Source organism: Centruroides sculpturatus, unplaced genomic scaffold, assembly GCF_000671375.1.
Source record: "Centruroides sculpturatus isolate CEXI.00-Female unplaced genomic scaffold, Cexi_2.0 scaffold152, whole genome shotgun sequence".
NCBI classification, from domain to species: Eukaryota; Metazoa; Arthropoda; class Arachnida; order Scorpiones; family Buthidae; genus Centruroides; species Centruroides sculpturatus.
Genome location: NW_019384348.1, coordinates 3,792 through 31,301, shown reverse-complemented (window position 1 = coordinate 31,301; position 27,510 = coordinate 3,792). Strand labels below are relative to the sequence as shown.

General features: G+C 31.8%; 1 protein-coding gene across 1 annotated transcript; it reads left to right on the top strand.

The window, feature by feature from the left end:
* Positions 1–5,495: 5,495 nt before the first annotated feature.
* LOC111636665 (general transcription factor IIF subunit 1-like) lies at positions 5,496–26,053 on the top strand. Its single transcript, XM_023381955.1, has 6 exons — positions 5,496–5,762; positions 12,060–12,109; positions 17,857–17,929; positions 20,398–20,591; positions 22,395–22,565; positions 25,899–26,053. Exons 1-6 carry the CDS (start codon positions 5,712–5,714, stop codon positions 26,041–26,043), a joined length of 684 nt encoding a protein of 227 aa, XP_023237723.1. The 5' UTR covers positions 5,496–5,711; the 3' UTR covers positions 26,044–26,053.
* The last annotated feature ends 1,457 nt before the right edge of the window (positions 26,054–27,510 follow it).

Here is a 27,510-nt window from a genome sequence, read left to right as displayed (position 1 = left end):
AAGGCATCCCCTAGGCAGATCGCCCAAGTGTTGCGTTGCCATAACTTAACAAACAACAAAACATAATGGGCTTGCTATAAGAGGTCCTTTTAGTACTCACAGGGCAGAGTTAAAAAAATGGAATGGAGTGTATATATACTATATTTTCTAGGATCACGAACACGAGGTTTTGGGTACTTTAATTCTTTCAGCTCTGTGGGCACTAGGATATTTTTTCCCATGCCTATCGTAAGTTTGCTCAGGCTCACAATGGGGCCGTCACTCTGACTGATAAGGGAAGGAACCCGACATATCTGGAACAGACCGACCATGGAAAATTCCTAGGAAATTGCTCACTAGGATTAGATACCGGCTCTTCCAAAACAGTAGACTGATGCCTTAATTATTAACACCTTCGTTTATTCGGTCGTTAAATCGTAATATGTTAATAAAACAGTAGGCCATGTTGTATATATTTAATAACTTATTGGGGTGCAATTTGAAAAAAAAAAATTGTAACCTATAAATTTCCACTGTCGTCAGTGTCCTCCTTTAATCTCGAGAACGATATTAGATAGATGAATGTCAATACCGGACATGGAAACCTTAGGGGTAGGGGACCCCGATTAACTATAAACAAATTTCTGGTCTATACGGGAAGTCACGTTATTTCAATTCAAACATTTTCCCCTGAAAGATGTTAGATATATGACTGATACGACTTCATTGTTGAAGGAAAAGTATGATGTACAGGGGGCAAGCCACTACTAATTTGAGATGGAGAGCATATATTTTAAATTAAATTAATTAAAAATATGATTAAAAAAATTGCAGCCCGGCATTGTGACGATGCACAATAAATAATTGCTCGTACAGTATTTAGTTTTAATCCGTTTAGTTCCTACTTTGTATATTGTATTGTTACTTTATATAATTATATAGTAAAAATTAATAAATTGCGTTATGAAAAGGTAATGTCTCTTTTTTTTTAAATCCTACCTTTTTAAAAATCCTGTACAAAGGCCTAATATTTCAAGTGAACACAGGGTTTCGAATGTTACAGCTATATTGTAGATCAGGGACGGCTTCTTAAATTAATTAAGCTCCATTGGAATCAATCTAAAACATTCAGACTGAAATTGGTTCATATGAGCTACGACGAGATTGAGTCCGAAATGTAAACAAAGGACATTTTCCGATCGGAAAATGTCCGATCGAAATAAACTCCATTCGGACCATTTTATCGGAGGGGAACCCCCAAAATTAAAGAATCTGCTAAAGAAAGAGAAGAAATACTCACTTTGGTGGTTGCATGAAATCGAAAATGGATCCTGGTATGGACGATGCGAGTAACATCTTCGGATGTTAGCGGAATCGTCTTTTCGGATAAGTGCAATTTTCGTAGATTAAATGTTTAATTCAATTTTTGCTCTTCACAATGTTTAATTTTATTTTCAGCCCTCATCTCAGAAAAGCCAAAAGAAAAGAACTGGAGGAATTCAAGAATTTGGAGACATTGGAGTTTATAATTGTGCCAAGGTGGTACAAATCTTCCAGTTTGCCAATGTGATAAAAAGGGATGCATTTTACCGACCTGTGACTTTATTTACCGGACTAGACATCGTAACTCGGATTTGACAGTTCGCTTTGTATATGACCTCAAAACCCAAATCTTTCCATTAGTCTCGGATGTGACAGGATGATAATACTTCAATGGATTTTCGAATAAGCAGGAAAACATTTCCTTTAGGACTTCTGTGTATTAATCGTGTTCTTTATTTTTAATTTTAATTTTATCAATGAACTGGGTTTCGAATGTTTCAGAAAACCGATTGAAATTTATTTGAATTTTAATGGCCGATTTTTGTTTTAATGTCTTATATTTGTGCATATATATTTTAATATTTATATTCAATTAAATTTATTTATTTGAAAAATGTTTAGTTAATTTTATAACGGTTATCGGTTTAAGAAAGTCAATTAATAGCGAGGTTGAGGCCGAAGTTTTAAACGCGAAAACGTGTACGTCGGACGTTCAGCACCGCTTTCCTGTGAGTATAGAAGTTTGACAATGCTGTTTGGAATGTCGAGCATGATTCCACTGACTATCCAAAACACCATTGTCAAACTTCTAGGCTTACAGGAAAGCGGCGCTGAACGTCCGACGTACACGTTTTCGCGTTTAAAACTTCGGCCTCAACCTCGCTAATATGGGGCTGCTTAGCTACCGATTTTGCAACTTGTAATTTAGTAAGGTATAGTTAAAATCATTGAGAAATTATATAGAAAGCATAGTAAAACTTTTTGGTGCGCAAAAAGTGTTTAACTTATTTACTACCCCTATAAATTCATGTTATTTTTAATAACAAACAAAATAATTTTAAGATTGTCATTAATTAATAAAGAAACATTCTTTATTTTAATATATATATATATATATATTAAAATAAAGAATGTTTCTTTATTAATTAATGACAATCTTAAAATTATTTTGTTTGTTATTAAAAATAACATGAATTTATAGGGGTAGTAAATAAGTTAAACACTTTTTGCGCACCAAAAAGTTTTACTATGCTTTCTATATAATTTCTCAATGATTTTAACTATACCTTACTAAATTACAAGTTGCAAAATCGGTAGCTAAGCAGCCCCATATTAGCGAGGTTGAGGCCGAAGTTTTAAACGCGAAAACGTGTACGTCGGACGTTCAGCGCCGCTTTCCTGTAAGCCTAGAAGTTTGACAATGGTGTTTTGGATAGTCAGTGGAATCATGCTCGACATTCCAAACAGCATTGTCAAACTTCTATACTCACAGGAAAGCGGTGCTGAACGTCCGACGTACACGTTTTCGCGTTTAAAACTTCGGCCTCAACCTCGCTATTAATTGACTTTCTTAAACCGATAACCGTTATAAAATTAACTAAACATTTTTCAAATAAATAAATTTAATTGAATATAAATATTAAAATATATATGCACAAATATAAGACATTAAAACAAAAATCGGCCATTAAAATTCAAATAAATTTCAATCGGTTTTCTGAAACATTCGAAACCCAGTTCATTGATAAAATTAAAATTAAAAATAAAGAACACGATTAATACACAGAAGTCCTAAAGGAAATGTTTTCCTGCTTATTCGAAAATCCATTGAAGTATTATCATCCTGTCACATCCGAGACTAATGGAAAGATTTGGGTTTTGAGGTCATATACAAAGCGAACTGTCAAATCCGAGTTACGATGTCTAGTCCGGTAAATAAAGTCACAGGTCGGTAAAATGCATCCCTTTTTATCACATTGGCAAACTGGAAGATTTGTACCACCTTGGCACAATTATAAACTCCAATGTCTCCAAATTCTTGAATTCCTCCAGTTCTTTTCTTTTGGCTTTTCTGAGATGAGGGCTGAAAATAAAATTAAACATTGTGAAGAGCAAAAATTGAATTAAACATTTAATCTACGAAAATTGCACTTATCCGAAAAGACGATTCCGCTAACATCCGAAGATGTTACTCGCATCGTCCATACCAGGATCCATTTTCGATTTCATGCAACCACCAAAGTGAGTATTTCTTCTCTTTCTTTAGCAGATTCTTTAATTTTGGGGGTTCCCCTCCGATAAAATGGTCCGAATGGAGTTTATTTCGATCGGACATTTTCCGATCGGAAAATGTCCTTTGTTTACATTTCGGACTCAATCTCGTCGTAGCTCATATGAACCAATTTCAGTCTGAATGTTTTAGATTGATTCCAATGGAGCTTAATTAATTTAAGAAGCCGTCCCTGATCTACAATATAGCTGTAACATTCGAAACCCTGTGTTCACTTGAAATATTAGGCCTTTGTACAGGATTTTTAAAAAGGTAGGATTTAAAAAAAAAGAGACATTACCTTTTCATAACGCAATTTATTAATTTTTACTATATAATTATATAAAGTAACAATACAATATACAAAGTAGGAACTAAACGGATTAAAACTAAATACTGTACGAGCAATTATTTATTGTGCATCGTCACAATGCCGGGCTGCAATTTTTTTAATCATATTTTTAATTAATTTAATTTAAAATATATGCTCTCCATCTCAAATTAGTAGTGGCTTGCCCCCTGTACATCATACTTTTCCTTCAACAATGAAGTCGTATCAGTCATATATCTAACATCTTTCAGGGGAAAATGTTTGAATTGAAATAACGTGACTTCCCGTATAGACCAGAAATTTGTTTATAGTTAATCGGGGTCCCCTACCCCTAAGGTTTCCATGTCCGGTATTGACATTCATCTATCTAATATCGTTCTCGAGATTAAAGGAGGACACTGACGACAGTGGAAATTTATAGGTTACAATTTTTTTTTTTCAAATTGCACCCCAATAAGTTATTAAATATATACAACATGGCCTACTGTTTTATTAACATATTACGATTTAACGACCGAATAAACGAAGGTGTTAATAATTAAGGCATCAGTCTACTGTTTTGGAAGAGCCGGTATCTAATCCTAGTGAGCAATTTCCTAGGAATTTTCCATGGTCGGTCTGTTCCAGATATGTCGGGTTCCTTCCCTTATCAGTCAGAGTGACGGCCCCATTGTGAGCCTGAGCAAACTTACGATAGGCATGGGAAAAAATATCCTAGTGCCCACAGAGCTGAAAGAATTAAAGTACCCAAAACCTCGTGTTCGTGATCCTAGAAAATATAGTATATATACACTCCATTCCATTTTTTTAACTCTGCCCTGTGAGTACTAAAAGGACCTCTTATAGCAAGCCCATTATGTTTTGTTGTTTGTTAAGTTATGGCAACGCAACACTTGGGCGATCTGCCTAGGGGATGCCTTCCGGGAGGTCTTTTTAAGGGAAACTGGCCCCTGTTTAGGCGTTACAGACGTGGAGAAAACCCGGAAAACTCCACGTGGCCAGCCCGTCCGAGCGAGCGCGAACCCACGACCGAGCTCCCAATGTTCAGAGTACGAAGACCTCTCGGCCAGTGGTGGGCCCAAGCCCATTATGGAATTCGGCCAGGCCACAATGGAGCGGCCGGGTGGTGAGAGACGGATCATGATACATGGAATAAATTTGCACTAAATAATTCTGAATTTTAGACACATTCCGTAGAATTACTGTAGATATACAGTATATAATTGACGATCGAATGGCCGAGCGGTCATGCTGCAGCCTATCGCTCTGAGGACCGGGTGGAACGGGTGTCCTTCCGAATACGTCGGGCCCCGTCTCTCACCACCCGGCCTTCCCATCGTGGGGTTGGTTGAACCCATAATGGGCTTGCTAAAAGAGGTAATCTTAATGCCCACAGAACGGAAAGAGTAAAAAAAAATTACATATATATATATAATTATTGTATCTATAGTTCAAACGTTTAAATTAACAATAGAAAATTTTTTAATGCTTTAAATATATTTTTATTACTTAAAATATTTTAAATTCCTCCAAATAAAATTATAATTATAAATTTAAAACAAATTATTTATTTATTTACTCACGAGAGAGCGCTATTTTTCAAGCTTTGAATTTAGTTCTAATATATTAGTGTTTTCTTTTAATATGTGGAGGGACGAATGTGCCATCAAGTGTTTCGTTTGTTAAATTAATTTCGTAATTGCAGTTCATCCTATATTTTTTTTATGTTTAATCATATACATATATGTATATTTATACACGACATACAATAATATCCGGAAGTAGAATTAAATTTTTTTGAATGTCAAAATGGTGGATAATCCAAGTCAAGCTGTTCCCGGAAAAAATATACCTCCAAAGGTTAGTTTAATCTTATGAAAATGAATTTCACAATTCAAATATATGAATACATACAAACAAATTCCGTGTATTAAATGTTTGTTGTGATAATATATTTAAATTTTAACATGTATTATTAAGCTTAAATTTAAGTATGAAATATGTATAGATGGCTATAAATGCAGCTCAGAATAAGGTTGGGGCCTTAACATAGTCCCAAGCTCCTCATTCTGAGCTGCTGCTATATGGTCTATGAAGAGACCTTGTGCCCATAGGAGTAAAGGTTAAATTCCAGATACGTATACCGTCATGGCAACTCATCTCTGATTCCAGCAAACAGTGGGGATGCACGTTCTAACCTAACCTAACCTATTCTAATAATTTGGTTGGTAATAATTATGGTAATTTATTAGAATAGGTTAGGTTAGGTTAGAACGTGCGTCCCCACTGTTTCCTTTCTTTTGTTTGCTGGAATCAGAGATGAGCTGCCATGATGGTATACGTATCTGGAATTTAACCAGAGGAAAAAAGTCAATGGAACGAGTAGTCTACATACAACTCTTTGTGAGATGTCATGAAGGGACGTATGAGTTACTTTGACTTTTTTACACCTACGGGCATGGTCTACAGCTGTTAAGGTCTCAACAAACTCATTCAGAGCTTCAATTTTACTTTTCTCTGAACACAATAGCGAGGTTGCAGCCAAAGTTTTCATTGTAAACGTTGGATGTTCGGCACCATCTTTCCATAAGTCTAGAAGTTTGACAATGGCATTTGGAACGTCAATGGAATCATGCTCGACATTCCAAACGCCATTGTCAAACTTCTTGGCGGGAAGGCAGTGCTGAATGTCCGACGTTTACATTTTTGCATTAAAAATTTCGGCCACAACCTTGCTAATAATTGTATTGACAGAATCTCTATCAAACTTAGTTTGTATGCACAGATTGAGATTTTTAGTTGGTATGAGTACATCAAAATTGGAGTGTACTGAAAAATTACTAGATGATTTTTGTAGTTTATTTTAGTTTTGACATGTGCGCCGGAAAACTAGGATGTACAAAATAAAGAATAAAATTTTTTATCTTAACACAAGTTTTGGTTATGGTTAATTTTTTAAATGAAGATGATAAATTTTTTTTATATTACATACAACAGAATGTAAGAAATTTTATAAAAAAGGTACACAAATTTGAAATGTACTTTCATGCATGTGTTACTGTGAAAGACCGAAATTAGAGAATGTTGATATTCTCCAGTGAATGTCGACACATACAAAATACGTCGGTGAAAGACCGAATATTTGGTTATATTATTATACATTCGAACAATTGCTGGTGTATGTTGACAAGCACAGATAAGCTTTGGTGGAGGTCAAAACGACACCCGAGAAGCCGATGTCGACGGAGAGGCGACAGTCTATCTTCAAATTCTTCGCCGTTTCCTTCTGCTCAAATTGGTGATACCGTTCAAATACAAGTCTCTGATGTTGACCATGGTGCTGTACAGATGCCTGAAATGTGTTGGCGGTTGTTGTTGGAAAAGAAGACTTCGACTTTTATAAATTAGCAAACAAAAATGGCACCCTCAAGCAGCTTTATACTTGTAATAAGTTCGTAATTTGTAAAGAAAAGTTACTTTCCATAGGTGAGCTTTCTTCTCAAGAAATATTGCTGGAGAAGCAGCTGCAGCTAATTCAAAAAGTGGAGGGCAAGGCTATACATGCTGTCATTGCAAAAAGAAGTGTTCCACGAATAAATGCAGTTGTAAAAGCAAGGGATTCTTGTGTAATTCAAAGTGCCATAACAGTTTAAGCTGTTGCAATAAATAAGATTGTATAACGTTAATCACATAATTTATGTGTAAGTTTATTATTGTATTATTTTCTTTAATGATTTAGAATGTGCTGTTTGTTTTAGGTTCAACAGTTTATTTACATGCACTGTTACTTAAGCTTTCTTCTATTTTGACATATTAAAAAGTTGCATTTTTGTCTTAATGTAATAAAAATATTTTTATTCAACACTCACCATCAGTGCATGCTGAATGTCGACATTTGCTGGTGTAAGTTAGAAATAATGATATTCAGCAAATATTTCGTACATACACGAAATGACTGTGTGAATGCTGACATTCACCGGAGAATGTTGACATTTTCCAGATATCGGTCATTCACAGTAACACATGCATTTTTGGATTAATGAGAGTAGAATGAATTTGTAGATTAGAACATAGAAGTCATCTGCTTTTGTTTGATATTAAATATTGCAGTTATTTTTTTAAAGAATTATCACAGTGATAGTAGATAGACAAGGTAATAAGCAAAAAGTAGAAATTTTTCAGAAGCTTCATGCAAACGTGAAAAAATTGCTAGACATTTTGTGACTGCTGACATAGGTCAATAGCCTAGGAAAAGGTTGACAGTAGTGGAAAGCAGATTGGATTGGCCAAAAGTGCAGTTAAACAACTGAGGCAAATATAGCCTGAAGCATGCCCACAATAGGAAAGTTTATCTCAGTTTCAACTCATTGGCCAAAAGATATGGGATATCAGACAAAAAACTATGAAATGGATAGTGCTTGACACAGGATATTTTATTAGAACAAACTCAAGTCAGGAATGAAGACAACAGCAATTGTCCACTTTCAAAAGGACCAGAGATGCTCCTTTTTGCACTTGAGATAATCATGGATGATGAGAGTTACTATTCTTTCCTGCCTCTTCATCCTACATCCTACAGTTTACCTGAAGGGAGAAATACCTGATGAGAAAATACAAGAGGAGATTGCACTGCAAGGCAAAATTTGGACAAAGGTTCTAACCTGGTTTACAGTCAAATCAGTGGCGTAGCATGGGTGTCAGCCACCCAGGGCGGAGGAAAATTTCGCCGCCCCCTTATTTAGGTATCTCAATTTAAAAGACTAAAATTCAGTTTCGTCACAGAATAAGTAATGAACAATTTCGTGCTCATTTTAATCAGTCCGAATCATAGGTGCGACAAAAATATGAAATGAAATGGTTCAAATTTTTACAAGATATTATTATTTGTTGTGAAATTTTGCCGCCCCCTAAAAGTGCCACCCCTGCCATCCCAGCTACGCTACGCCACTGAGTCAAATCAAAACAAACACCAAATTAAATACCTGGCTCAAATAGGTACTGCGAATTTTGACCCATGAAAATGAATAAGTGCCTGAGCACTTATTCATTTACTGGTTAATGAAAATACTTGTATTTTCATTAACCAGTTCTGTAGTAAGTCTGTTTAATGAAGTGGAGAATTTAAATGTGTTAAATATTAAAGTATGTTGGACAAATAGAATGTTTAATTCAGAACCTTTGAAGATTGATGAGTGAATAAAAATTGCTTGGTATATATTTTCTACAATTTTAGTTCCAATGATGGATTTTCAATATTTTACATAAAGCAAACAGAGCAAGAAAATTGATTAATAATCAAACTCTTTTCAGTTATATTTGATATAAAGTCAACAAGTCTTTTTATGAAGAGGACTGTTTGTGTGTCCACGGCGTAAAATTTATAATAAATTCTCTATGCAGAAAATTGAAGAATAATAGAATCTCTTTAATCAGAATGTTACTCTGTTTATGTATGTAAAATTTCTAATATTTGTAATACTCTATTTATTTATGAAAAATAATAATATTATTGAATNCTGGGCTAATTCTTTTCTTCTAGAATAATTTAAATTATTTATAAAAATTAATTTAATAAAAATTATTAAATTTAATAGGAATGGCACTTAATGCCTACTTCTAATGACAAATTATTTAGAACTTATTGCAGAGAAGTAGCCCGACAAGTGCATCTGTCTTCACATTTTTTACTTGAAGCTTGCTCTCTGGTGTTTAAAAACAAAACTATTTTATCTGGGTCATTTGAATCGTTCTTGTGTATTGTCAGGAGTAAAGATGAATAGCAATAGGAAAAGCAAAGCTTTTGAATTGAATTCCAAATTGAAATTCCAAAATTGGCTTACCAGTGGCCAAACAGTTCTGTTCCCTGAACTCTGGGAGTCTGGTTGTGGGTTTGTGCCTTGCCATGATGAGCTGGTTACATGGAGTTTTCTGGGTTTTTTCCACTTCGGTAATGCCTGAATAGGAGCCAGTTACCCTTAAAAAGACCTCCTGGAAGGCATCCCCAAGGCAGATCGCCCAAGTGTTGCATTGCCATAACTTAACAAAACAAACAAACAAACATTTTCCAAAATCATGCAGGAGCCCAATGTAAGTTTTAATCCATTCGGACATAAAAACAGATAATTATTCGGAAATCAGAATTCAGAGAAACTCATAAGTGTAATGGATGGAGAGTGGATTAGACTGTTAAGAATTGGCAAAAAAAGTTTCCGATTGTCCAGCTTTACATTAACAAATTATGTTGTTTATTTTACAAAATTTTTCCATAAAGTTTAAAATGCTAGTAATTTTTGCAGGACAATGTGTGCATTTACGTGCATTTGATAATATTTTATTTGTGATTAAATGAAATAAGATTAGTNATAATAAAATAAACTTAGTATTTATTTTGTTTTCTATAATTATTTCTATATCATTTTTTATAGTTATGTCCTATTAATTTTTGTTTTTTGCTTACAAATTCGTTTATTTTTTATATCTGTTAAAAGTTGTTCTTTTTATATTTGGCTATTGTTTATTTTAAATAATGGTATGATATTTAATATCAACATTGTATAGCGTAATGTCAGAATGTTTTATCGTTAAGTACAAATATTTCCCAATTCTCAACTTAAAGAAAACTGAATGATATTTATATTATTAGATATACAGTGCATTTTCACTAATCTAAACCTGTACTAATCCAGTGTCTGCTTAATCTGAACTAATTTTTATTATTTTGTTACCAAATGTTGTGGCCAAAACAAAAAGAAGTTACAGATTATTCTTTAAAAAATGAAGAATTTATGAAATTAATATATGCTATACATTTTAATAATATTTATCCAGTATTTATCAGGTGCAAATTCAATGGAGGGTGATGGGGTGATTGTCCTCCCTCAGACATTTTATTATGAATGTGAGCATTAATTATAAATATGTTAATAGTTTTTGAATTGATTTCCCTTATAAAATGAGCATAAACTTTTAAAATTAATGCCAGAAGTTTAGTTTTTGGGTCACCAAGAAATAAAGCATGATAACAGTAAAGTTTACTGTAATAATCTATATAAATAAAAATGTAAATGTTTGTTTGTTCAAAATCTTAAATCTCTGAAAGTTCTTAACCGATTGCTTTGAAATTTTGACACAATATTGCATTCGAATAGGAGCGTGTTTTTATATTACGGTATATAGATGTCGAAATTCCCCTGTGGGTGAGCAGGACAAAATTAAGGCTTACCGTGAAGAACTGGTCTTATTATTCTATTTTAGATGAGGTTTTTTGCATTTTTGATTTCATTTTAATAGGGTACATCAAAAGAATGTACACTAAAAAGGGATTTTTCAAAATTCCCTCCTGCAGGGAGTGTTATACATTTATAATAGATACATTTTGAGCTACAGCAATGCATGGCCGGGTACAGCTAGTTATGAATATAATTAATATTGTTTATTGTATTATATGAATTAAAAGTTGTGTTTTTGAGATTTATCATTGAATCTGCTGCAGTATGTCAGCAGCCATTTTTGACCCTCGTTTCTTTGTAATCCTGCTAATTCGATCTTTTCATAATCTGAGTCCTACATAATAATTAGTTCAGATTAGCAAGAGTACATTATATAATATTGTCAGATCTTACTTGATTTATACCAATTAGATTTGTGATTTTAAGTATTAGATGTAGTTTAATGAAGACTGATTAAATGATTAGATTTTGTTTTTCTTTCTCATTACCAGTTATGCTGTCTGAATCATGTTAAAAGTTTATTAAATGATTTGAAAAATTATTATTTGATAAAAGTATTGTTCTTTACATCAATAATGTATCAGTTATAAATAAAATACATTTCCATTTATAAAGTAAAGAATTTTACTAGTTTTTCAGACTGTCTTGGAGTGGTATAATATTTTTGCAATGGATGAGAATAACAAAGAATCGTCTAAAAAATAAAGATCAATATTACTGATATTGATGTGTTTTAAGTATAGATGATAGAGATTATTTACTTTGCATATATTAAATTGTTTGTTATAAATTCTGGTAGTTTACTTTTTCTTTGAAATACTTATTTTTTATATTAATAACATCTTTCACCTGTTTAGGGATAAAACTAATTCATAATTTGTGTTCATAAGTATTATTAATCTTTATAATTTGAAAATTTTAATTTTAGGTTAATCAAGGTGCAGAGGTGAGCCAAGAATATATTGTACGAATTCCTGAGTAAGTATTATTAATTAATCATATAACTAAGCATTATTAATATAGGTTTTATAATATTGTGACATTAATTTAAGCAAACTTTATTATAAAAAGTTACTAAAACAGATTGAATGATGTTATGAATGCTCCATATGTAACATTCACTCATTCAATCAAATGTAGTGATTGATTGTAAAAAATTCAAGATATAAGCATTAAAACATTTCTTGACAACATAAACAAGTTAACAAGAAATAATTTTTTTATAGTTATTTTTAGTTATTTATGATGATAGCTTTTTATTTCCATTATTGCAAATTTTGAGGATGGTTTTGTTAAACTTTGACTGCCAACTTAACTGTCTTGTCGTAGATACTTAGTGATTAGAAATTCGAAAAATTTTGCTAACCATTTTCTCACTTTTAAAATTTTTTCATCATGTTTGGCTTTATATTGCTACATTGCAATATTATATTTATATGTTATTCTGTACAAATTGTTGATGTTCACAGGAAAAGTCGCATAGGTAAATACATAATATCATCTGTTATTTTGACAGTTGATAAATAATTGTGAAAAATTTTTTATCTTTGTCTGTTGCAATAACTTTTTTTTCTATAAGTTTTGTTCTATAAGTCTATAAGATAGTTTTGAAACTTTTTAACTAGAAAATGCCATTTGTCTAAAGTTTTTGTACTGTATCAGAGTGCAAATTTCATAATTTTATTATTTTTCTAACTCTTACAAGAATAGGTGGAATTTTTACTACTTATCTAAGTGATTGATTTTGAAAATTAGTTTCATTTGATTACTTTTTTTCATGGAAACTACTTTAGTTAGAAATGAAATTTTTTTAGAATTTATATTTAAAAATGTCTGGGAATCAGTGTAAATAAATTTTTGTTTGCTTTCTTAGAAATTTTATAAGTCTTATTTAAATTGTACTGTACCTAGGGAGTGGAAAAATTATATTCAAAGAGTACTACTATAAATAGCTATACTATAAATGACAAATTGTAATGTAGCTTTTTTTCTGTTGATATCAGTAAAAACAAAATTTATAAAATTTGTAGTAGGAATTTGACACAATGTTTTATATGGGTGCAGCTGTCCATCATATACATCTTTGCCAGGAAAATTAGACTTTTTTGCATATTTAGTAATTATTATAAACTTCACAATCTTTATTGTGATTGATTCACAATAAAGACTTCTCCTGAGTGATGATGAATGGAACCTGTGAGTATTAAGCAAAATCAAAGTCATATACTGTATTTACTTGCATATAAGATTAGGTTTTTATTCATTTATCACAGCTTCAAATTCCTAGGTCATCCTATAAGTGTGAGCGAAAGATTCTTTGAGTTTTTGCAAATATTTTTTAATGAACCGTGTATTCACATTGTTTTACTGGATGCTTACTCTCTTGTATTTAAAAACATAAGTATTTTATCTAGGTTGTTTGAACCGTTCTTGTATATTGTCAGGAGTAAAGATGAATAGCAATGGGAAAAGCAAAGCTTTTGAATTGAATTCCAGATTAAAATTCCAAAATCACATGGGAGCACGTTATAAGTTTTAATCCATTCCCATGTGAAAATGGATGATTATTCAGAAATCATAATTCGGAGAAACTCGTAAGATGGCGAGTGAATTAGACTGTTAAGAATTGGCAAAAAAATAAAATAAAATGCTAGTAATTTTTGCGGGACAATGTGTGCATTTACATTCATTTGATATTTTACATGTGATTAAACGATTTCTTTATTTTGATCTTTAAAGTCATACCATGTCCTATATGCAGGGTTGTCTTATATTCGAGTAAATATGGTATATATTGTTAGAATATTGATAAAGAGGTAATCTTTTCAAATGTTATATCAAATTACTAGTGATGGGATGATACCAAAATTTCTTCCAATTCTGATTCTGCTGAAAACTCCCAATTCTGATAAAATTTCCAATTCTTATTCCAATTCTTTTGAATACTTTTTAAAGTTTATTTTAATTCAGAAAAATTAATGATTTACATTATGAACATGGTACATTGATTAGGCTAATTAATAAACATCAAGTTTATGAATGGAAAATGATTGATTCTAAATTTTCCAATCTTTTGAAAGAAATGTAAAAATTCTCCCATCATGTCATATAGGGTTGCCATCTCTGGAAACTGCTTCGTTGGTTGACATGATTACTAGGGGGAAGGTAAATGAGATGTACTTCTTTTTTCATGCTTCTTACAATAGGCATGTCTCATAAATGCTTTAATTCCATCATATTTAACACTAAACTAGGTTTGGCAAGTGATGCAATGAACTGAACAAATATCATCATTATTATGAGTTAACCAATTTTTGAATTTGTTCACTTGAGCTGTGAATGTCAAGATGACTTATCTTGAAAAATCTATTTTTAAAACTCAAAGTGGCAATAAACTTAGCATGAACAAGTATTTTTACTCAGAAACACATGAATTGCATTTGGTTGGTTGGTTGGTTGGTTGGTTATGAGCTGGTAGGATTTGATGAATCACATTTGAAAAAATAATGTATTTTTGACCGAAGGGTTGGCACCTCTTCGATGCCTCATCAGGATGACACCACTGTGTCCTGTTTGACATAGAAGCCACAACGGTGAATGGTTTTTGTTAGAAACTAGGTCACACAAGCAGTCACGTGCGTAAGTAATCAGATTTTGGATGGAGGACTATGAGACGGCGTGACAGAAGTAATGCACTCGGAGACAAAGTTATACAAACACATATACTTGTTTATTTGTTCTTAAAAGTTTACACACAAGATTAGTGAAATAAGACTGCTGAGCCATTTAGAAGGTTCTAAATGCATAGACACGATAATTCAGTTGTGTGAGAGAGAGAGTTTACAATAGAGTGTGCGGGGATAAATACCTTGTAGAGGAGCAGAGATCTGGTGGTTGCTAGTTGGGTTAATGGGATGAAAGTTCTTGAAGATAGCTTGAAATCTGTAGATCCTCTGTACATGTGGTCACAGATGAGATGGATTTGTAGTGGCGGTAGTGGCGATACTCATCAAAGCCAATATATCCGGTGACGAAATAAAGTTATGTTGGAGACATTGCTTTATTCTATCACCACAAATGACACACAAACAATTGACCCGCTTGAGGAATAGGTGACAACTGACTCAACTGGCCACTAGTTATATTACAACAAAATCAGGACAGCAGGTCAGAAGGTTGCGGGGAAAGTGTCTTTCTTGACGCTGACAACTTAAAGGAAGATATACTCCCAGGCATGAAAGTTGACAGATATCCTTCTATTTAACAGAAAATTCCAGATTTTTCCGATCTCTGATTCCAATAAATCGTCCCATCACTAAAATTACTTTTGATAAACATGTTTGATTATAATTTAATATACAAGTAACTCCTTGTTATATTGCTCATTTGGATATGTTTGGCTTTTTTTTTTTTTTCTTGTCTGTTTTCTAAACATAAAAAACTTTAAATAATAATTTAAAAAAAAAATCAGTTGCCATTGAATTTCTGCTAACGAAGAAATTATCTTATTCTAACCATTAATCTCAAAACTATCATTGTATGAAATACAATCCACAAGTCTTTATGGAGAGTGAAAGTAAACAAAAATAGACAGATAGATACATTGGTTCTTATGCAATCTGATATATTGTTCATTTGATTTATCTCCCAACATGTGTGATATAACAAAGGGTTATTGTATTAGCATATAACTAATTANGATCTTTAAAGTCATACCATGTCCTATATGCAGGGTTGTCTTATATTCGAGTAAATATGGTATATATTGTTAGAATATTGATAAAGAGGTAATCTTTTCAAATGTTATATCAAATTACTAGTGATGGGATGATACCAAAATTTCTTCCAATTCTGATTCTGCTGAAAACTCCCAATTCTGATAAAATTTCCAATTCTTATTCCAATTCTTTTGAATACTTTTTAAAGTTTATTTTAATTCAGAAAAATTAATGATTTACATTATGAACATGGTACATTGATTAGGCTAATTAATAAACATCAAGTTTATGAATGGAAAATGATTGATTCTAAATTTTCCAATCTTTTGAAAGAAATGTAAAAATTCTCCCATCATGTCATATAGGGTTGCCATCTCTGGAAACTGCTTCGTTGGTTGACATGATTACTAGGGGGAAGGTAAATGAGATGTACTTCTTTTTTCATGCTTCTTACAATAGGCATGTCTCATAAATGCTTTAATTCCATCATATTTAACACTAAACTAGGTTTGGCAAGTGATGCAATGAACTGAACAAATATCATCATTATTATGAGTTAACCAATTTTTGAATTTGTTCACTTGAGCTGTGAATGTCAAGATGACTTATCTTGAAAAATCTATTTTTAAAACTCAAAGTGGCAATAAACTTAGCATGAACAAGTATTTTTACTCAGAAACACATGAATTGCATTTGGTTGGTTGGTTGGTTATGAGCTGGTAGGATTTGATGAATCACATTTGAAAAAATAATGTATTTTTGACCGAAGGGTTGGCACCTCTTCGATGCCTCATCAGGATGACACCACTGTGTCCTGTTTGACATAGAAGCCACAACGGTGAATGGTTTTTGTTAGAAACTAGGTCACACAAGCAGTCACGTGCGTAAGTAATCAGATTTTGGATGGAGGACTATGAGACGGCGTGACAGAAGTAATGCACTCGGAGACAAAGTTATACAAACACATATACTTGTTTATTTGTTCTTAAAAGTTTACACACAAGATTAGTGAAATAAGACTGCTGAGCCATTTAGAAGGTTCTAAATGCATAGACACGATAATTCAGTTGTGTGAGAGAGAGAGTTTACAATAGAGTGTGCGGGGATAAATACCTTGTAGAGGAGCAGAGATCTGGTGGTTGCTAGTTGGGTTAATGGGATGAAAGTTCTTGAAGATAGCTTGAAATCTGTAGATCCTCTGTACATGTGGTCACAGATGAGATGGATTTGTAGTGGCGGTAGTGGCGATACTCATCAAAGCCAATATATCCGGTGACGAAATAAAGTTATGTTGGAGACATTGCTTTATTCTATCACCACAAATGACACACAAACAATTGACCCGCTTGAGGAATAGGTGACAACTGACTCAACTGGCCACTAGTTATATTACAACAAAATCAGGACAGCAGGTCAGAAGGTTGCGGGGAAAGTGTCTTTCTTGACGCTGACAACTTAAAGGAAGATATACTCCCAGGCATGAAAGTTGACAGATATCCTTCTATTTAACAGAAAATTCCAGATTTTTCCGATCTCTGATTCCAATAAATCGTCCCATCACTAAAATTACTTTTGATAAACATGTTTGATTATAATTTAATATACAAGTAACTCCTTGTTATATTGCTCATTTGGATATGTTTGGCTTTTTTTTTTTTTTCTTGTCTGTTTTCTAAACATAAAAAACTTTAAATAATAATTTAAAAAAAAAAATCAGTTGCCATTGAATTTCTGCTAACGAAGAAATTATCTTATTCTAACCATTAATCTCAAAACTATCATTGTATGAAATACAATCCACAAGTCTTTATGGAGAGTGAAAGTAAACAAAAATAGACAGATAGATACATTGGTTCTTATGCAATCTGATATATTGTTCATTTGATTTATCTCCCAACATGTGTGATATAACAAAGGGTTATTGTATTAGCATATAACTAATTATTAATTAATAATAATTTTCATTTAGAAATATAACTTAATTAGAACTTTTGATTTTTTTTTTAGAGCAAATAAAAAATCTTTAAATGTGATGAGATTTAACACGTCTTTGAACGTTGATGTTAAAAAATGGACACTAGTAAGTAACTTATTATATGAAATAATAATAATAAACATTAGTAATGAAAATTGATTGATATCTAATGATACTGTATTAAAATGAATAAATATTTTATATAAATATAGTACCAAATTTAACAAATTTTAAATAGATATAAAATTTACAATTATAAAGCTGTTAATGATAATTTTAATTTGAAAATTTATTATTTTATCCTCAGATCAAAAACATACTTAAACACATTCCAGTATAATTCACTAAATGCTCAGATATTCTATTCCATTAATGTGTGTTAAGTATTGTTTTTAATTGTTTAAATAATGAAAATAATAATTTAGTTACAAATTTATTGAAACTGTAAGCTATTAGAATTTTGCAAGTAAAGAAAAGAAAATATTTGTATTTTAATGCCAATTATTACAATATTTTAACATTATTATAGACAAAACTTAATATAATAAAATTTGTTAATCATATTTCAACTGTAAAGTATATCTTATTTTTTCAGAATCAATGTTTTAATAGACATTTGAGTATAATAATAAAAATTTGAAATTTTAGAAAATTATTTTATTACTAAGAAGTAATAAGTGAAACTTTGAGATGTAATCAGTAATTTGTGTGTGAGAGTTACCCATATCGATGATGGCTTGCGTAGACTCAGCATAAGTAGATAGGCTACTGTAAAAAAGCAGCATCCCAAGATATCTAGCAACACATTATTCTGCAAGGAACTTCCGTATGGGTATGGTAGTTAGTATGATACCGATACCTGTACCCGTATGGGTATTGGTTAGTCCTAGTTGTAAGTCAGATTAGGGACTCTTAGTTTGATTTCTGGTTAGGTTATGATAGGTTAGGTTAAATTAGATTAGGGTTTGTGATTTGTTAGCTTTACTTGTCTGGTTAGGTTTGTCCTAGGTCAGGGGTCAGCAGTTTGTCAAATGAGAAGAGCCAAATTGTCATGGAAACAGGATAACAAAAGTACCAGAGAGCTGCATATATGTAATATACATATGTAAGCCTATATGTAATGCATATAGTATGTAATGCATATAGCCTATATGTAATGCATATAGGTCCTGTACATATGTACAGGACCTATATGCATTACAGGCATTCCATGACAAAAATAAATTCCTATTACAAATATACTGAATTATTTATATTGTTATTGGCTATTGGCCAAATGAATAATAATAATTTATATTGTTAATTTAAATGTGTGAAATACAACACATGACAGGGTGCCTCTAGTGGCTATTTTTGGCATAACGTTACACGGACGGATGGACACGCGTTTAATGGATTATATATATAGATATGCTTCAAATGATACCACTTGTATGCGACTCATATTGATCAACACGTGTGTCGTTATGTGCAGATGGGCTAAAGAGTGGTAGATAGTATGCAATACGAGTCAAAGTTTGCTTGGTGGCTCTATCTCATAAACTCATAAGTTATAAGGCTGCATGAGATGAGGTGAAATTGGAGTTTAGTTCCAAAGAGCTGCAAAGAGTTGCGTGCAGCTTGCGAGCCACTCCTGCCGACCCGTCCTAGGTTATGGTAGGTTAGTTTAGTTAGTGAGTAAGTTAACGTTTAAAAAAGATTTGGGTGGTTGTGCTCATTTGTCTCTGTTGGTCTGTTCATCTTGTCTAGTTTGTTGTTGTGTTCACTTGTTTTCACACTGTCTGTCTAGCTGATAATAGTATTGAGATTCCCTATTATGGACTCATCTTCTATGGTTGAAGGCCATCCTGACTGAGGTGCATCTTCAAGAGAATAATCTTCCTCCCTGAATTCTGAAAACCATTTCTGGAGTGTTCGATCAGTAACTGCATTCTTCCCATATACAGCACATATTTTTTTTTGAGTTTTTGTTGCATTTTTTTCTTTTCGGAAATAATAGAGCATGAGATGTTGAAAATGCACTTTCTTATCTTCCATTTTAATGTTTTTTTTTTCTTAAAAGATAACAAAATTTTAAAAAATATCTGTAATTAAACTTATGTAATAAATATTCAAATATTCGTAATGTCAACCTAAACAAGTTAAAACTTGATAAGCATGACAGAGGTGTCACAGAAGCAATTGTGTAAATATTTTCAAACGAACTTTTGGTTCAACCCAATATTTTGACAAATAATTTAATTAATTTAATATAATTATGCCATATATAGATTAATTCTTAGGAGGGGATAACATATTTGATAACGTATTACAAAAAGTTGTACTTACACTAAATAGTTTCAACCAAATCATTATTAGAAAATAATCCATGAATATTATCAGTTGGTTTTTTATGAATAACGCTACTGATACGTGCTGGTGAACGAAGATGAGCCAGGTTCTTACAGTCAAACAGATAATGACTCAGGGTCACTTTACCCTGCATACAATAAGCACAAATGATATCTATTTTGACAAATTATTTAATTGCAAATTTATTGTAATGATGATAATTTTTATAACTCTTCATACAGGCTAGACTTGAAAGAGAGAATAATATTAAAGAATTTAAAACAGATGAAGATCTTCCCAAATATGGTGCTGGTAGTGAATTTGGAAGAGAGCAAAGAGAGGAAGCAAGAAAAAAGAAACATGGAATTGTAACAAAAAAATATAATCCTGAAGATCAACCATGGATATTAGAAGTTGGAGGTAGAGGTGGTAAGAAGTAGGTTTTAAATTTAAAAAATTATTTTCATTTTTTGTCGTTTTATAATTTTTTTTATAAAAATAAAATATCTTTTAAATACACTATTATTACATTTAAATAAATTGTATAATGTGTTTAAATGAGTTTTTAGTTTTAAAAATATGAGAAGTTGGGGGTTAAGGCGCGAGACTTAACCTGTTCTCTGACATCGGGACGGCAGGTCCCGCTCACTGGGTCGAAGGATTATGGTCTTCTATTGATAGAGCAAGTAGGAGGGTCAGCGAGGTCGCCGATAAGGTGTTGGCAATACACGAATTACTACAGCCATTCAGATAAACTTAACACATTTAATATAAATAATAAAAGAGATTACAGACGCAATGTAACAAAGTTACATAGTAAGACGACATAACATTAACATGAGTTCCATTTACCAGAGACAAAAACAGATAGTTCTTGTGGATAGTTATTTCCCTAAAGACTAAATCTAACTTAATTTCTAAGTTGACTGACAGAGAGAGAGTTTACATAAAAACTTCAAAGTCAATACCTTGTTTGGCACTGTTGCGAGAGTGATGTTTTCTTAATTGTCTTTCCATCGGTCTGGTGAGGCAGTGAGTAGCGGATCTAGCAGGAGTTCGGTCTTCTTCAGCACTCGCCCCAGTGATTGGGTGCGAGCCCTTTTTATACTTGTGGCACATGAGAATTGACTCGGGTGACTTAGATTTAATGTGGTCTGAGTTTGAGTCGGGTCTGGGTTTGGCTTTGGCTGATATGAGCTGCCAAGAACTGGATGATTCGGCCAAATTATTGATACTTTCTAGTCGTTATTGTGACTCATCTTACTTCATAATTTCATCTGGTTGACAGTTTCCTATCATTAATAATCAAATGCTTTGATTTAGGGTGTAACATAAGTCCAAACATCGTAATGATTGTTGATTCGGAGAGATATTTGATCAGTTTTATCTATCAGAGTATTGCAAGTGGGAGAGAAAAAAAAAGGAAATGGGTTTTTCCACTTTGTCATCTTCTCACTGCTTAACCTTTCTCTGCTCTGATAGAAGATTAGAAATCTTATTACTTTAAACAATTAATTAAAAATGTGCTGGAACGCTGATTAAAACAAAAGTGAAAATGAAAAAAGTCGAAATCTCACAAAAATATTTAAGATATTTTATGATTTCATATGAGTATTATCACAATTCATTTTTTTTATTTAGAAATTAAATTTTGAAATTAATTTGTATTGTAATTGTTAACAAAATTCAAATGATAGAGAATAAAGTTTTTTCATTACTTCTCTGTGATTAGAATACATTAATCCAAATTTACTTATATCAGTTTTTGGGGTTATTTTGGTATTGATTTAATGATGAAAAATCTAATTAAATTATACAATAAGAAAATTTTAGAGATTCAGAAAATATAAATTTTTTCATTTTTCAGCTGTTGTTTTGTTGTTAATATAGTAGTATAGCTTTAATAATTATGATCTTTGATGTCTGTAGATTTATTATTTATCTATATATTTTATCAAAAAAAAAGAGTAAACACAAAATAATCTCAAAATTTAATGTGTGATTAAGTAATACGAATAAACTATTAATGTGTTGTTTGTTTCAAATCTTTTAACAAACTTTTCTTATTGTAAAATTTAATGTTATTTTTGTACTCAATTTATTTTTGATTTATTTAAATTTTCATTTACAAGATTTGTTTAAAAGTTACTATCCTAAATTAAAATCTAAATTCTATTCTAATTTAATATTAAGTTCTTTAAATATTTTTGTTAAAAATTATTATATTTTTAAATTTTAGATTTAAAGGCATTAGAGAAGGTGGTGTTGCAGAAAATACTTCTTATTATGTATTTATGCAGGCACCTGATGGAGTTTTTGAAGCCTTTCCTGTCAGTGAATGGTATAATTTTGCTCCTATTCAGAGATACAAAGCTTTAACTGCAGAAGAAGCTGAAGAACAATACAATAAGTATGATATTAAAATTACTATATTATAAAAAATTGTCATCATAAACTGATTATAGAAATATAATTAATTTATGTTGATAAGAATAAATTAGTGCAGGAGTTGGCAACCTATTGTAAATGGGCCAAATATGGCGTACGGGGCAATTTTCAGTGGCACTAAGATTGAATAGAAATATAGTAAAAATTGTGTGTTAATTATTAATTACACATTTAAATGAAACCATACTTGAGTGTAGGTCATGGTACATTAAAAATGAATCTCTTGCTTGTATATTTATATTAGAACACACGCATTTATGGTCCATGTTACCATCTACGTGTGCATGCACTTCACATGTAAGAACATAATTCAATTAACAACTTAATTTCAAAATTATATATTTTTGAAGTTCGTTATAACTGGACCGATTTTGATAATAGTTTTAATAATAGTTGCCCAAATGAAAAGTGGACACATGTCAGAACTGGCAAACATTTATTGCAAATCTAAAAGAAATTTCCATGTTTGTTTAGGCAAAGATCCCAGTGTCTCGCAAGCAGATCAATGCCCCTCACACAGAATTCTGGTGGCTGCTGGTAACAAAATTCTTTAACATTATTCTTTACCTCATCATTGTTGCCTTGTAAAACTTTCTTGAGAAGTCCAAAAATGTGAAACTGCACAGCAGTAAAAAAAAAGAAGTCAGCATTGCTTTTCCAGCACTGGGCATTGCTATGGACTTACAAGGACTGGATAGGAGTATTTCTATTGCTTACACAGTTTCTTTGTTTTAAGAGTGTAATGGTGGCACCAAGTCTCATCTCCTGCAACAGTAAGGAGGAACTCAGGGTCTTTGTTATAGCATTGTTTTTGTCTATAGATGTTGGCACTCCTATTCCCTTCAACCACTAAAAACCAAACTACCTCCTGTTGTTTAATTCTGGACACTTACATAATAATTAACTTAACATTAATCTGTCAATTACTGGAGATAAAATCTATTCCTGCCAATAGTTAATGCAGCCTGTGCTTTGCCTATGTTGAGATTACCCACTTGTAAGTTGCCCCAACAATCACTACTTTGCACAATGAAATATTACAGGTGTCCACTTTTCAATTGGACAATCCTATATATATATATATATATATATATGTTATATGTTACTCAAAATTAGAGAATGTCGATATTCTCCAGTGAATGTTGACACATACAAAATACGTCTGTGAAAGACCAAATATTTGATTATATTATTATACATTCAAACAATTGCCAGTGTATGTAGACAAGCACAGATAAGCTTTGGTGGAGGTCGAAACGACACCCGAGAAGCCGATGTTGACAGAAAGGTGAGTCTGTTGACAAATTCTTTGTTATTTCCTTCTCCATTTCCTTCTGCTCAAATTGGTGATACTGTACGAATACAAGTCCCTGATGTCACTGTGGCCGTACAGATGCCTGAAATGTGTTGGCGGTTGTTGTTGGAAAAGAAGACTCCAACTTTTATAAATTAGCAAACAAAAATGGTACCCTCAAGTAGCTTTATACCCATAATCAGTTTGTGATTTGTAAAGAAAAATTACTTTCCATTGATGAGATTTCTTCTCAAGAAATATCTCCTGAGAGAAGCAGCTGCAGCTAATTCAAAAAGTGGAGGGCAAGGCTATACACGCTGTCATTGCAAACAGAAGTGTTCCACAAATAAATGCAGTTGTAAAAGCAAGGGACTCTTGTGTAATTCAAAGTGCCATAACAGTTTAAGTTGTTGCAATAAATAAGATTATATAACATTAATCACATAATATATGTGTAAGTTTACTATTGCGTATTATTTTTCTTTTCTGGTTAAGAATGTACTGTTTGTTTTAGGTTCAACAGTTTATTTACATGTGCTGTTACTTAAGTTTTCTCCTATTTTGACATATTAAAAAGTTGCATTTTTGTCTTAACGTAATAAAAATATTTTTATTCAACATTCACTGTCAGTGCATGCTGAATGTCGACATATGCCAGTGTAAGTGAGAAATAATGGTATTTAGCAAATTTTTCATACATACACAAAATGACTGTGTGATTGCTGATATTCACTGGAGAATGTTGACATTCACCAGATATTGGTATACATATGTAACAAATTGGTAAAATCATGTTGGCACCCAGAATAACACTACTATAACTTAGTTTCAGCAAAACACTGAAAGGTTGCTGACCCCTGAACTAGCAAATATTGAAGTGTGCTAAAACTTAAATATTGAAAAATTTTGTCAGTTCTTTTATTTTAATATTCAGTATACTTAATTGAAAGCTTAATGTATTTGTGATGAATGAAGATTTTTGTATTATGTCAAATGATATGAATGTAGGACTTAAGTTTTGTGGCAGCCATTATCAGTTCTTTGAATTACCATTAATCACTATTGAATAGAAAATTTCTCAAACTTATTAGGTATTTTCAACTTTCACTGATTTTAAAGTTTTATTATTTTTTTTTAAATTGAAGGAATACATTACAAGTAATTTGTATTCATTCTTTATATAAGGCAGTGTTTCTCAATGGGGGTGATATCGCCCCCATGTGGGAGTTTTTCCATGTTGAGGGGCGATTAGTAACAATTTATATTTTGGGGGCAAAAAACAATTTTCTGGAAGAAATAGTAAAACATTATATTAAGAATAATTAGATATTTTATTCGTTATATTGTACAATAATTAAACGAATAACATTATACTAGTCACTAGTGTATTCAATGCAGTACAAATTTGGTGTTAGCATTGTCCCTCAGCATCGGAATTTTGTAGTGAAGGGGGTGATACTACATAACAGTTTTATTGAAGGGGGCGACGATTCATTAGATGTTGAAAAACACTGATATAAGGAATATTACTGTATATAAATTATGCACTTATATTTGTTGTGTAAGGAAATTCATAATTTATGTTCTGTATATTGTTGTGTAAGAATTGAATGTAAATATACATTATAAAGTTTTAATCTATACCAATAGAACATACTTTATAATTAAACTTGAAAGTATAAATGTAGTCTAATTATTAAAATATTAACTTTGAAGTTATATTATTAGACTTCTGTTGATGTTTTAAATCAGTAAAATCATGTGACTTCAACTGTAGAAAGTTAAAAAAAAAAAAGTATTCAAAATTTTATCAGAAAGTAGGGATTCTTTAATTTTTATTTGTTTTAATTTATTAGGATTTTTTTTTTTTATTAAACTGTTAAAGATTTGTGTACAAATGTTACAGAATTTTTAACAAAGTAACATTATCACTTTTTTAAAATAATTAGAACATTAATTTACTATATTTTAGCTATTATAACTATTTATTTTTATTTATAGAAGAGATAAAGTCTTAAACTATTTCTCACTTATGTCTCGAAAACGTTTGAAGAATGAAAATGAAGGGGAAGGAGATGATGATGATTCAAAATCTCAGGGCAAGAAAAAGAAAAGCAGTAAAGATTTTGTAAGTTATTCTTTATAATTATTATAATAACCAGTAATACATAGTATTGTTTTACTACAACTTGTATTTATTTGTGTTCAGTTAATTTAACTTAAAATAATTGGAAAGAATTACATTTAATTAAAAAAATAAGATTGGTCATATTTCATAAATTTATCTATTTGAAATTTAGTGTAATGCTCTAATATTGATATTCTGCTAACCTTGTAATACTGAATTACATAGTTCTGTAGGATTAAGTAATAAGCCTATAAGATTAAAATAATCAAGAAGGATTAGTTTAACATTTTATTGTATCAATACACAAAAAAAATCTTGTTTTGATATGTAAAGTTTCTTTATATTCTTAACTCATTCACTTTACACCCAGGATCTTTTATCTTTTTTTAATACTTTGGAAGATGCAATTTGCAAGTAGACTAGATATATTTATATACAATCTCAAATTATGTGTGTGCATGTGCCTATATTACTGTGTTCATAGTCCCATTACAACAAATGTTCTTTGCTATCCATCACAGTATGCAAATTAAAGAATTTTGATATTACAGATTGATTCAAAGTGCATTTGGGAAAAATTCAAAGATTTCTCTAGTGAAAGTAGGAAGTGACTCTGCAGACATTCAATTTAAAGCTTCGTATCTCAATCTGTATTCTTATTAGGATTTGTCAAATAAAAATTTCTGGAGATATATGTGGAGACTTATCACAGTATTGTCATATTCATGTATGACTGAAAATGCATAGTAATACACATTGCTTATTAATTTAAACATCAAAGAGTCATTGTGATTTTCCTAACAACAGTCAATTCCAAACCACAAGTTCACAGTTCACAAAATGTTTATGTGAGATAAACCGTGGGTCAGGAATCAATCTCCCACTGACCACTTACTCGGCAACAGGTTGATAAAACCCGATCTCGGCGTCGTTGGATGGCTAGGAGGGCAGTTCGAGTGGGGAGGGAGATGAGCTAGTTGATAGGTGTCCTTAAATGACAGGAAACAGGTTTAAAACTAAACAAGCATTTATTATATACTCAACTAAGCACTACAAAAGGTTAAAAGCGGTTATTTCTACTATTTACATAAATTCAAGCACGAATTTTCGAGTTCGAGAGAGAGTGCTTACAAATCCTATATACCCCAAAATACCTGTCGGTGGCAGGGTGAATTGGCGAACGTTCAGGATGTGGTGTCTTCCATGTCTTCTATTCGAGGTCCTCTCTCTATAGCAGGATCGGGTCCGCTGAATGGAGGCTCGGGAATTTCGGTGACACTATTACTAAATACAACTTCCTATGACGAATCGCCCTGAGGTTACGGAGATTCGAGCTTTTATACTTTTTCGTGCGAGAGCTGACACATCATCGATTCTTGTTGACGATGACGGTGCATTTTTCACACCTAACTGTAAAGTTCCTCAGCGAGTTGTGATACAATCGGTGAAATCCGATCTAGTACAAAATCTTCGGGTTTTTTTCCG

Coding starts and splice junctions, on each gene's coding strand:
- LOC111636665 (XM_023381955.1), top strand. CDS start 5,712: ATGGTGGATAATCCAAGTCAAGCTGTTCCCGGAAAAAATATACCTCCA. Junction 17,930..20,397: donor ATGTTAAAAAATGGACACTA/GTAAGTAACTTA, acceptor CTCTTCATACAG/GCTAGACTTGAAAGAGAGAA. Junction 20,592..22,394: donor GGAGGTAGAGGTGGTAAGAA/GTAGGTTTTAAA, acceptor TTTAAATTTTAG/ATTTAAAGGCATTAGAGAAG.